Raw genomic sequence first — 13,250 nt, forward strand, 5'->3', positions numbered from 1 at the left:
ATTCCTGGATGATGAGGGAGGGATTCCAGTGTTTGCTTTGAACAATGTTTTCCTGTGTCTGAACCGACTGGGTGTTAAATTCTTCCAGATTTCTGGCTCCATGTTGCAACTCCAACGGGACAGAAACAGGTTTACGGCGGTTGGCAGGGGAGCAAAAGCAGGGTCCGTCTGGGCACCTTCTGCGTCTAGAATTTCCACTCGGTGGATGGAAAGACTTGTCAGCGCCAGGTCTGTGGGCTTTGGGCCTGGAGGGTTTGTTGTGGTCCCAACTTGGAGCCGGGCTTGTGCCTTTCACATTTCCCACCCTAGAGGGCAAAAGTTAGCTTTTCTTTCTCAAAACACAGCAGGGAGTGAGAACAAGCTGAGTTTTGAAGGTCAGGCCTTGCAGTGTTTTCTCTGTTAGTATAAACCCAGAAGTTGTGCTCATAAGGAATTCATTTGGTGGGATATTGGGAAACCGGAGCGCATTCCAGTTTCTGGGGCCTGTGGTATGAGGTTTCAGAGATACTCAGGAGGACAGAGCTGGACGGGAGACGGGAGACCCAAATCCTTAATTTTACACAGGGAAACTGAGGCAGAGAGACACCTAGAGACATGAGGGCTACAAAGTTGGACTGGAAGGAACTGTCCCCAACAGAGCTGAATGGATCTTTCAGAACCACAGGGGTTGGGGATTGTGGCAACTTGTAACTACTGGTATTACTTATTGCTTAGGAAGATGACCACAGGACCATATGTGGCCGTGGGAGACATTCGTCATTAAGTGTTGATAAGTCAATAGTTTTAAAGATAGAGCACTTCAGGAATCTAACTGGATTCATTTCAGGATAAAGGTGCTCTTCATTTCCACCAGCCACAATAAACAATGTCTTCATTCTTGTGTTCTGAGCTGATGAGCAATGCAGGGGGAACCCTCATGGGATCCCACAAGGACTTGCTCTCTGTAGAGTTCTTGGTGAAGCTTCGGCCTCTGGGCAGGTGCCTTTCATCCTGTTGAACTGGAACAGCTCAAATCCAAGTAAGGCGTGAGGCAAACGGTGACCTTGAAATTCACATCATTTTAGACCTTGTGTTTTGGGGCCCAGGAAACCTGCTCCTGGTTATTTTGTGTGTGTGTGTGTGTGTGTGTGTGCATGTGTGTGCCTGTGCACGCACAAGCAGGAAAGAAAGATTGGTAGCAATCCTCCTGTCTTTAGGACAGAGGAGAATCCCAAAGAGTATGTGTTGGGGTTGGATAAAATCGTTCCATGATAGAGCCTGACATTTTGATCTGGCTGCTCTTACAAAACCATTTTTATGCCAAAGACCCTTTTACCTGATCTTAAAAAGAACACTCTACAATTTCAACTTCCTATATCTCTCAAATACTATGCAAGGCAAGTGCCCCAGTACCATCTCTGAGCCCCCCTTCAACACCTTCCTCCATCCCTGACCCCCTGGCCACATTAGTATGTCTGCTGTGTCATAAATGGCCTGGTCAAAATTGCCTTTTACAGGATGGCTTTATTTCTGCAGTACTTTATAACTATATATTCTTACTTAGATACATTGTCTCCTTCCAGTAGAAATTGCCTAGTTCCCTAGAGAAGGGAGTGGGGTGATATAGTCATATCACTCCCACTGCTGGCAGTGTAGGAAGCTCTCTTCCCTCTTAGTTTCAGGGGCTTCATCTGGTAGGGGCCTTATATCTCTTGCTGTGCAACAAATTACCCCACAGCTCAGTTGTAACAAACATCTATTATCTCGCAACTTCTGCTGGTCAAGAATCCAAGTGTAATGTAACTATGTCATGGTCTCTCCATGAGGGTGCAGTCATGGCTTTGGTGGGGCTGTGGTCCCATCTGAAAGCTTAACTGGGGGAGGATCTCCTTCCAGTCTCACTCACATGGTTATTGGCTATTGGCTACGAGGCTTCTCCATAGGGCAGCTCAACATATGGCAGCTGGCTTCTCTCAGAATGAACAAGAGAGAGCACAAGAGAGAGAGCATGCTCGAGATAGAAGCCGTGGTTTTTTGTAAGTTAACCTCTGAAGTGACATCCTGCCATTTTTCCATATTCTATTTGTTGGAAGGGAGTCTCTAGATGTAGCCCATACTCAAGGAGAGGGGATTTCATTAGGATGTGAATGCCAGGAGGGGCTCATTGGGGGCCATCTTGGAGGCTGCCTACCACAGGCCTTTGGGTCCTGTTGCTGCTGAGTCTGTTCAGCCTCTGGGCTTTGTCACCCCACTAGTTCTGATAAGTCAGTGGCTATGAGGGGTTAGGGGCAAAGAGCTTTGTGTTCATTCTTACTGCTCCTGAGAGGCTGGTACCCTCTCGTAATCGCCTTATTGAAGACTTCTCAGGGGCAAATGATTCTAAACTCCCAAACCAGATACACTTAAACTCCATTCTTCCATTTGATCCCACCTTCTCTCCAAGGAAAGCAGACAAGTCCAAGACAACCCTCTCTCGGTGGTCTTGGTCACTTATGAATAGAGCTCCACAACCCAGCAGCTTTCTCTGGAGTTCATCTAGTGCTCACCTTGGATGCCAGTGTTACTTGTTATTCTTGTTACCAAAATGAGCCCTGGTCATAAACCAGAGAATGAAATTTATACCATTAGTTCCAGATTCATTGTCTCCAACAGGAAAGCAGACTCAGAAAGATCTTTTTGGGTCATGAAATGCTTTTGCCTGAATTAATTGCATCACCCTAAACATGAATGGGACAGGACATTTCTCATCCTGGATGCAGGAAAACTGAGGTTCAGAAAGATTAAGTAACTTGCTCAAGACTGGACATACAGAAATGAAGCTGGTTTTTCAAACCAGTTCTCCCGACTCCAATTCTGTGCTCCACCCTGTGTCCCTTTTAAAGCTGTTTGCATACCTGAGTCTCCAGATTATTCCTACTGAGAATCTGGCGAGACTTCTTGGCCCAGTTTGCTCATTAAGTCATTCTAGACCAGGGCTGCAGTGACCTGAGAAGATAAATAGAACCCATCTGGGACAGGGGATGTCAAAGCTGAAGTTTGCACTGTAGACATGGCTGGTGATTTTGGAGAGTTAACACAGTGTTTGTATATGCATGTGTGTACGTGTGTGTATGTGTATGTGTATGTGTGTGTGTACTCTATGGGTGTTCTACTCGGGGTTATGTGTGTATGAGTGCATGTGAACACAGATGTCTCAGACCTGCCTGGGCTCATAGATGATCTCTAGAGGGTGTCATTTTGGGGAGAAGAAGGTGTAACAAGGGTTGTCGGGACCTGAAAGTTGGGATGGGATGGGTCACATGCGGGGACAGCAAGATGGCTACAGTTGTATTGGTGGGTGCCCTGAGTCCATCCTCTGACCTCTCACTGCTCCAGTCTCTTCCCTGATCTTCAGCTTGGTTGTCCATTTTGAAGGAGACACATTTGGTTAATTTCTCCAGCCTGAAAATTGAACCACATTGCTTTGGCATTACGGAAAATATCTCAGTCCTGCCATCATGATGATGACCACAACCCAACCCAACCAGTGGGATCTTACCAATGGGACTAGGTCCTGTGCCCAGGGATTTCTCTGAATTATCTTATGACAAAACGCCTCATGGCCATCCAAGTGTAGTTCTTGTTACTGCCCCTTTTATAGAGATGAGCATGCAGAGATCAGGAGGTTGAAGTATCTTATTTCTGGTCACACAGCTAAGCAGCTGTGTGGACTGCCCTGAGCTCATGTTCTTCATTCTATGTCATACTTCACTGGGAACTATTGTTTAATACACAGCTTTGCCTTTTTAGGAATTATGGCTAATTCTCTTATCAGTTGCCCTCTTGAGATGTTGACGTACACAATGATATCACAGAAACACAACAAGAACAACAAGGAGAGAGCATGTCCTGTGGTGCTGCATGTGGGTGGACCTCAAAGGCCAGGCCTTTGTTGGGCAGAGGATGTCCACACAACACCCTCCATGAGGGGCCTGTTCCTGGATCTTAAAAGCATTCGACACATCCCTCCTCCATGCCAAGGAGATACATTACAGCCCCCGTTGTTTAATTAAGTTTCTGACTCAACAGAAACTCCTTTTGTCAGAACTTCAAAATTTCCTGGCACGTTACCCACACATATTTTCGACGTGGACAGCAATGATGTGTCATTGTATACTACTTGTGTATATTTGTGCCTAGAAAGATTCATTGGAGACTAGTAACTAAATATTTCTCCCCAATTTCAGGAAAACCTTCCCTCCTCGACCTCTGGGGGATTGGCAGTTGCTATTTTCTCTTTCAACTGTAGGTAACAGTGTTCTATACATTCAACTGCCCACTTCCCCCAAAACTGTGCATATTAGTTATAGTTATAATATATTATGTTTTACAGGTTTACCTTTCTCTATTTTTCTCAGAAACCTAGTTAAATGAACTGCACCAGAGACTTGCAAGAACTTCCAGGTGGGAGAAGGAAGGACAAGAAGAGATTAGAAAAAGGTAGGCAAGTTTGGCCTTAGAACTTGACCATAGTTAGTCTTCAAAGCAGGCGACGTGTGGTCTGGCAGTTGACTGGAAATTAAAGATCTTACTTCTGTGCTTTAAGAAACACAATGTAGGAAGGGAGAAAGATTCAGCTAAGTAACAGACAGTGAAACAAATGGCCCTGGTAGTTGATATACAAGAGGGTGCCGGGCTGACCAGCTTCCCAAGGGAAATGTCGCTGGACCAGCCCCTGGAAGGGAGACCAGTGGGGTGGGGGAGGTATTGGGAGGAGCATGCATCTAATTTATAATCATTCTGAGGAAAGAAAACATGTCCATGAAAAGGCAGTTACATCCAGCATCACAGATGGAAGATACCCCAGGTATGGCATTGGGTACAGGTGAGACCTGACCATGTCTGGTGGGAGCAGAGGGGACGGAGCACATGCTGGACCGGATAGGAATGCATAGGTACGTTGAGAGAGAAAACAGAGTAGGGCTTGAGTTGGAATTGGGTACATTTAGGTCCTGTGAACTTTTTATATTAGTAAGGTTTCACTTAGCTTCTTCAGGAGACCGGAATCCTGGATGGTTATGGCTCCAAGCGTTGCTCCTTCTGGGCGCTTCCCATACAGTTTCTCATTTAATCTTTATCAAAATCCTGCGAGGGAAGTGTATCATTCCTATTTTATAGATGGGGAAACCCTAAGGCTCAGAGAGAGGCGACATGGTTGCCCACTTGGAAGCAGTAAGTGATGGTGCTAGGACTTGAACCCAGTTCTTCCCATGAACCATTATCTGTTTGTCATATTTATCAGGGTGATGTTCCACCTTTGCCAATCAACCTTCTATAGTAGTAGCTCTTGTCAGGTTATTTAGTCCATGGTTCCCTTTGTGTCCCCCTGCATGGGTGGGTAGCTGCCTGATATTTGGATTTCCAAAAATTCTTAGAAATTGCAGGGGCAATTTTTGTGGCAATTGCAGGAACATTCATTTATCTAACAATTTTGATCCAAGTGCTTGGGGACAGAGAAATGTGATGAATGAGATCCCTACTCTTATGGAACCAATCGGCTAGCTGGTTAAGAGAAAGTAAACAGATGAATAAATCATAGGATTTAAGTTAGGGATGGTGTCATTCACAGAATTAAAATAGGAGATTTGGTAGTGATTGGTGGCTACTCTAGGTTGTCACAGAAGGCCTTGAAGAATTCACACTTAGGCTGGATCCTGACTCGTAAGAAGGAAAAACCCATGAGGAACTCAGAAAAAAGTGTATCTCAGGCAGAGGCTGGAGAAGGACGCTAACACGGGAACAAGCTTGGTGGGCTTGAGAAGAGGGGGAAGGGCCAGTGTGGCTCTGCAGGGAGTGGTAGGGGAGTGAAGCTGGCTAAGGCCAGAAGTGTAGGTGGGGGCTAGATCAAGGAGAGATTTGTACACCAAGGTAAGGTATTAGCATTATATCTCAGATGGCAGGGGGAGCCATTGGGGTATTGGAAGTGGAATGATTTAATCTGACTTATATTTAAAAATGATCACTCTGGGTCTTCTTTGAAGAAGGAATTTTAAGGGCATAAGAGTGGAAACAGGGAGACCAGTGAGCAGGTCTCCAGTGGTCCAGTGAATAGATGTTGATGTCTTGGACTAGGGTGGAGATGTAAAGAAGTTACATAATGGCAGAGTGAACGGGGAGAAGATAACGAATTGGACGTACTAAGTGAAGAAGCAAGAGGAATCAAAGACAACCTTGACATTTTTGAATTGAGTGATTTGGCGATCGATAAAAAAGACTAGAGAGGAGCATTTTAGGGAATAAGGTGGAGAGTTGTATCTGAATCACGACGAGTTTGAGGTCCTATTAGACATACAAATGACAACGTAGAGTTGGCAGTTAGATATATATGTTTGGTCTTTGAGGAAGGGGTCAGGTTAGTGGTAAGATTTGGCAATGAGCTTTGAGGCCACAGAACTCATTGATGTCATCCTGGGAACAAGTGGAGTTACAAAAAGATAAATGAGCCCAGAAAACATCAGTGGAATCTGAAAATGAGGGTGACAAGTGAAATGGGAGGAAATCAGGTCTGTATGATGTCACGGAAGCCAAGTAGGAAGATGTTTCAAGGACACAAGGACACTAGAGGGTGGTCAACTATTACCCATTTTTGGAAAATAAGAGGGGGAGGAGTCTGGAGTGCAGTGGAGAGATGTTTTTTGATAAGAATGTGAATACTTTATCCATCGTAGTTGGAGGGAAGGCAGTGTTCATGTCTCATTCGTGAGATGATGAGGAGACCACTATTGATAATGGGGTGATGGTGGTACAAAGAAGCCAGTATGCCAGAAACTGAAGTTGCCAGCAGCTGAAGGGCAGAGGCTGGCAACAACCAGGTGGTATGGAGTGGTATGGTCTGATAGGATGAGCTTCAAAGGAGAAGGGAAGAAAATGGTTTGAGAATGGCAGTGGGGAGTAAGGAAGATGAATACCATTCTCCATGTCCAGAAACTTTTGGGTCCTCAGGGGAAAAACAGCCCTCCCTTGAGATAAGAGAGGGCATGTCCTTTGGTGATGATCCAACAAAGCATCTGTTGCAGAAAAGTCCCAGGGATGTATAGGGGTGGGGGTATCTCCACATTTCAGCTTCTTATCCTCAGCTTTTCAGATTTTGAGCACAGTTTTATCAGTTTACTTAAGGCTACAAATGAATCCAACACCTTTTGATCCCTGACAATTTTCTTCATGTAAACGTTGTAAATGCTATTTGTAACAGGGTCATGTTTGCCTTCTGCCAAGAACACAGGGGAAGGACAGATGTGCTCCCTGGGAGGGTTAGGAAAGATTTCTCTGAGTGGTTGAGTTATGCTCTGGTTTTTGGGGGACATGCAGCTCCCCAAAGTGGAGAGTGAGAAGAAGGCTCAGGACAAAGGCAGTGATACATGTCTAGGACTTGGCCAGTGTAGGGGAATAGGGAGGAGTTGAGTGCACATGTGTCTATAAGTTTGTGTGCAGGGGAGAATCATAGTGATAGGAACCTGGATTGGAGGCTTTTCTGGGACCGAATTTTAAGAAAGGGGCATTCTTGGAAATAGGTAGTAAATATTTTTTGAACAGAAGTGTGACACCATTGGAACCTCCTCAGTTGTTTTTCTCTCATTAGAATGTCATGCCTGGAGTAGTGCTCGAATAAGCCCTCAGTAAATATTTGTGGAATGGATGAGTGAATATATTTATAAGTGATAATTCTTGTGGCCACCATATGGAGGATAAGCAAGAGGGAAAAAGAATAGGGAAGACATTTAGAGAACAGAGCCTGAATTCAGGGTACGAGAGGGTAGGCGGAATTGAGTTTCTACATTGAGTCTCAGGAAGGATGGTGATGTCATTGACAGATACCCAGCATGGAGATGGAGGAGATGTTTGTGGAAGTATAGATGTAATAGCAGATACTGACTTAGTTTCAAACAGATGAAAGACAAAACACTTAGAGAAACTTGTTTAATATGCTGTTAGAAATAAGAATCTATTCTCAGAAGAGAGATGGGTTCTAGGAACATGTTTTGGTTAACTATCAAGGTCCTAGTGGTACCAAAGTGGTAGAGTGATACGGTTTTGGGGAAGTGATTTTGACCACACTCAATGGAAAATGATTAATAATTCAGGATGCCAATAATAATTTATAATGGGACATATACCTGAGTAATTTGGTATGTCAGTTTTCAGAAGATGGCTGAGTCAACAAGAGCAAAAGGGACCACTTTCATCAACCCATATAACCAGCGAAACCCCCTCCCCCCTTTCTATTTAGTCACTTTTTGGAGAACAAAGGGTTCCTGGCACCCTCCCCTTTTGCACGTTGCTGGAAGAAACTTGAGAACTTTGGAAGGATCTTTTTCATACTTCCTTGCTTTCTCACTAGAAAATATGGCACACAATTTGACAATTTCTTGATGACTCAGGGACCTTATCAAGAATATATATGATCTCAGTTGGGAGCAATATTGCTGGGATGGTCTCATTACCGCTGGAGGGTGGAATGGGGAGTTGGAATTGGTGGCCCTTCACTAAAAGGTTCATGCTCTTTGTCCTTTTCTGGGGAATTGGTTTGCTTTTTGAGGTTCTTTGGTTCCTTCCACGGTCACCCAGTGTCTTGACAGTTGGCTGGGATATTTTGTACCTTCTTTGTTTGGAGACAGTTGTTGACTGGCTTTCAGTTGGCTCCTACACTTTGAGCTCTAGGCACCATACCTGGAAAATTTAGAGTATTTTTCATTGATCTCATTGCTAGCTCCTTGATAACACATATAGTCTTAAAGCATTGCAGCTTGTGGGCGGCTTTTGGGGAACAACTTCTTGTCCCCAAGGGAGCTGATTCTTTTTGACTTCTCTCCTGACCCTTCCAGATGGGGTGGTGGGGCAGAGGGAAGAGTTTAGCTACAGTTCTGCCTGAAGTCGGCCTCATTTTGGCACTGGGAGCAGTCACTCCCAGATTTTGTATTACTTTCTGACCTTGTCATCATGGGTTGTGCTCCAGTGAACGACAGACCTAGGAGATGGTAGGACCCCTAGAGACTATAGCTACAAATATCCCAATTGCTCTTTGTCCATGAAGACAGGGGAGCAGGGAGGACACAAATCACCTCTCAGCATTGAGAGGAGAGTGGTTTTGGCAGTACTAAGATCTTTGGGAGACTAAAACCCAGCAGCCAACATTTCCTGAGCACCTTGCTATAGAAGGGCACCAATGAATTCTCCATTTAAAAGACACTGCCATCTGGGACGCCTGGGTGGCTCAGTTGGTTAAGCGGCTGCCTTCGGCTCAGGTCATGATCCCATCGTCCTGGGATCGAGTCCCACATCGGGCTCCTTGCTCAGCAGGGAGCCTGCTTCTCCCTCTGCCTGCCATTCTGTCTGCCTGTGCTTGCTCTCTCCCCCTCTCTCTCTCTGATAAATAAATAAAATCTTTAAAAAAAAAAAAAAATAAAAGACACTGCCATCACTTACAGCAGCTAAAATTGGAACACCTTAAAATCCCCAAATGCAGGCATGATTCATAATAGGTCATTCACTTGATGGATTACGAAGCAGCCTCTAAAATAACCATGAGGACTTTAAGAACATGAGAAAATACAATCTTTAAAATTTTGTTTAAAATTTTTTATTAACATATAATTTATTAGTAGCCCCAGGGTCTGTGAATCGCCAGGTTTACACCCTTCACAGCACTCACGATAGCACATTACCTTCCCCAGTGTCCGTAACCCCACCACCCTCTCCCTACCCCCTCCCACCGCAACCCTCAGTTTGTTTTGTGAGATTAAGAGTGTCTTATGGTCAATCAGAGAAAGACAACTACCATATGCTCTCCCTGATATGAGGAAGTTGAGAGGCAACGTGGGGGGTTTGGGAGATAAGAAAAGAAAAGAACTGAAACAAGATGGGATCAGGAGGGAGACAGACCATAAGAGACTCTTAATCTCGCAAAACAAACTGAGGGTTGCTGGGGGGAGGGGGGGAGGGAGAGGGTGTTGGGTTTAACGGACACTGGGGAAGGTAATGTGCTATGGTGAGTGCTGTGAAGGGTGTAAACCTGGTGATTCACAGACCTGTACCCCTGGGGCTAATAATACATTATATGTTAATTAAAAAAAGTAAAATAAAAAAGATAAAAAAAATTAAAAAAAAAAAGTCATGGTTTGTCTCCCTCCCAATTCCATCTTGCCTCATTTGAAAAAATACAAACTTCATGTTAGGACAAAAAGGATGGATTTAGAAGGATGTGTACATCCTGTGGCCATCACCATGTAAGCCAAGAACACGAGTGCTCAAATAAATGTTGTGTATTGGCAAACAGGATTGTGAAATTAAAAAAAGAATATTTTCCAAACTTTCTATAGTGCTGGTGTATGATCTCTGTTACGAGATCACATGTAAATAAAAACAGCAAGATGCAACTGGCCAACACTGACAGGACACACGCCTTGAATTGCTTTTTTAAGAAAGGTGATGATTTGTTCTGATTCCTCCCCACAGTCTGCCAGTGCACGAGGGGGCTGGCCGCATTCAGGAAGGAGTATGGGACTATGCTAATCAGATAGAACTATCTTAGCACAGTACTGAAATTAGCCTCCTTAACCCAACAGTCCACCAGTAATAGCACTGAGTACCCATCTTCAAAGCTCTCCATCCTTGGCCTCGGTCCCAAACATCACCTCTTCCTTTTGCTTCATTTCCATTTTGTGAGTTGTGTTAGGACCGAGGTTGTCGCTGAGTATGAGCAAGGGGATCTGGGACAAAGCACAGTCAATCTCTCAGTTTTCAGGAGGACAATTTGTTGGGATTGTGGTTTAGGTAGGGACAACAAAATCCCCAGGCGTTTGAAAATTTTGATTTAATTATAATTCAGAGTTGTCTGTGACCCAAGGGCTGGGTGCAAGCCACGGGCGATGAGTGGATTTTCTCACATGCTGGCACGAACTGGGGTGATTATGTGATGCTATGGACGTACTGTCAATAGGCTGATGGAACAATTGAATCCTATAGAAGGCAGCTACTTTAGTGTTTTGCTTCAAGGCCATGTCTCAAATGCAACTCACCTTCTTCAAAACAAACGCTGGCCTGGGTTTCTAGTGCTCTGAGCATTTCCAAAGGGGGTGGCCTGGCCCATTGAGGGAGGCCAGTCCTGGGAAATGCCTGCCTGTTTCCCCCATGTGTTACATAGGTTCACAATGCTCCATTGTTCCCGTGAAGCAGGACTTCCTTTCTCTGATTGATTAAACATCGCGGGGCCCACATTTTCATAGTCCCACGGCTCATGAGCCAGCTTCCAGGCAGAGGGAGGGTCTCTGTGCACAAACTGCTGACAGCCTTCCATATTTGGTTTCCTGAAGAGGAAATTATAAGACTATTTCTCGCTGCCTGTTTTTCCACATCTGTCCTACCTGTCTAGCTTATCCAGGCACAGGTGTCCCCAGAATGTCCATGAAAGGAAATGTTGAAAAGCTCTTCTCCTCGGATTATGCCTGTTTGGCTTGTTCTGGAAATTTGATGTTAAGATTAGGAACTTGAGCTACAGATAACATGTCCGCATGTGCTTTATGCCTAATGGGTCTTCATATTACATCTTAAGATGGATATTTTAATATTTATGACTGAGTAGACCTTGGGTTAGATATAAAATTCAGATCCGTGGCTCTGCTGGATAGGTATACAATGGCCTGTGATTCTTCCTGTAGTGAATTTGTAAAGTGTTCCTTCAGCCAGCTCAGCACTGTGGTTCATACGCAGAAAGGATACCATTTGGAAATAGCCTCTATGATCTGCAAATTGGAAGAACAATGTGGACCCTGAGCACACCACTCAACATTTGACAACACTGAGGCTGGCATTTAAACCATGCCTGCCGGCCATTATTTCCCTTGCCTTCCAAGGCTCAGCACAAACACATCTTCTCTTCTCCAATCTGTTGTTTGACATCTCTCCTCACCCAGGCTGAGCTAGGAAGCTTGTGATCTGCCCTCTTCAAGGGGCTGCGAATTCCTTGAACCAAGGCTATGCCCAGTTCTGCTTTGTGTCTCCAGCCCTCACTGCGGTACCTGGAATATGGGGCTGCTCAGTGACCCTCTGCAGAGTGCCTCCTGGGGCTTGCCTTGACCTCTGCACAGAGACTTTTCTGTGTTTTTTTTTTTTTTTTTTCCTTGAGGATGAATAAGACTGATGAAGGATTATTCTTGTTTGATTTGTTATTGGCAGAGAAAACAGATCTGCCTTGTAGGCCTTTGACATTGAGGAGAAATGACCCCACAGCAAAGGGTGAACGTGGAGAATTCACAAGGTGTTTTGGGTGAGCACAACCCACACACATTAAAGGTGTAGTGCTTGGAACTCGGTGTTGAATGCATGCCTGTGTGAATGAATTGATATCGCTTGGCCATAGGTACTTGGACTTTATTTCCACTCCGTCTCTCTCAAGGCACATGCATAACCGTTAGAGAAAATGTGTAGAGAACAGATGCATTTTCCAGAAGCAGTGTATCCCCCTCCCACCCACCATAAATGGTGATTCAGTAACGCCAGGTCTGTGTTTTAGATGTTGGGCAATTCTGAATAAACTCCCACCTCCCCACCCTAGATGTAGTTAGAGACAGTTGATTCCCCCAGAGAGAGGCATGGTCTATATCAGAACATGCTGACAGCTACCAATTAAGCTGTCCATCAGGTACAACTTAACAGAGTGCAGTAATGGGCTTGTTTCTCCTCTCCTTGGAGTCTGGAGTGTATGTGTTCGGGGAGGATAGCAAGTGGGCCAGCATATTGCTGCATATAGAGAGGGGGAGACTAGCTTGCCTTTCCCCACTCTCACTCTCTCTTAACAGTTCTAGGTTTCCCTATGTACCCCATATCAGTGTCCTTAAAGACACATCAAACCATTATAATGTGTGTATCCCCCTAGAGCTGAACAGGTAGAGATAAGACTATGACAAGGGTTTCCATAACATCCATGGGATGGGGTAGAGTAGTGAGATGGAGACAGTCATGATGAGGCAGGGTTAATGGGAAGCTTGTTGGATGTGCACTGTATGTCCCTGGAATGCAGGAGGTCAGAGCAGGCATTTGGCTTATAAGAGGGGGGCTGTCTGTGTCTCTTGGGCAGGCCACTTAGGATGGACACCAACACATCAACCGCACACTGTACCAAGTTGATTTCTGCCCAGGAACATTTCTGCTGATATTAGAGATAAACCTTCCAAGATGCTAATAACCTAAGTAGCCGCTTCCTCTTCAGCCAAAATAAATGAAGAGTAGCCAGAGGG

General features: G+C 44.9%; 1 protein-coding gene across 3 annotated transcripts in view; it reads left to right on the plus strand.

Moving 5' to 3' along the window:
• CDRT4 (CMT1A duplicated region transcript 4) overlaps positions 1-13,250 on the plus strand; it is a 40,399-nt gene that overhangs the window by 19,359 nt on the left and 7,790 nt on the right. The window contains exons 1-2 of one of the 3 annotated variants that reach the window (XM_059378457.1): positions 102-228; positions 4,377-4,458. The exons of 1 other annotated variant lie outside the window; for it this stretch is intronic. In XM_059378457.1, coding sequence (XP_059234440.1) covers positions 4,389-4,458 — 70 coding nt within the window. In that variant the 5' untranslated portion in view covers positions 102-228; positions 4,377-4,388. Of the gene's footprint in view, positions 1-101; positions 229-4,376; positions 4,459-13,250 lie in introns of those variants that run through there. One more of the 3 variants, XM_059378456.1, reaches the window with a different exon arrangement.

The sequence above is a fragment of the Mustela nigripes genome, chromosome 16 (assembly GCF_022355385.1).
Source record: "Mustela nigripes isolate SB6536 chromosome 16, MUSNIG.SB6536, whole genome shotgun sequence".
Classification (NCBI taxonomy): Eukaryota; Metazoa; Chordata; class Mammalia; order Carnivora; family Mustelidae; genus Mustela; species Mustela nigripes.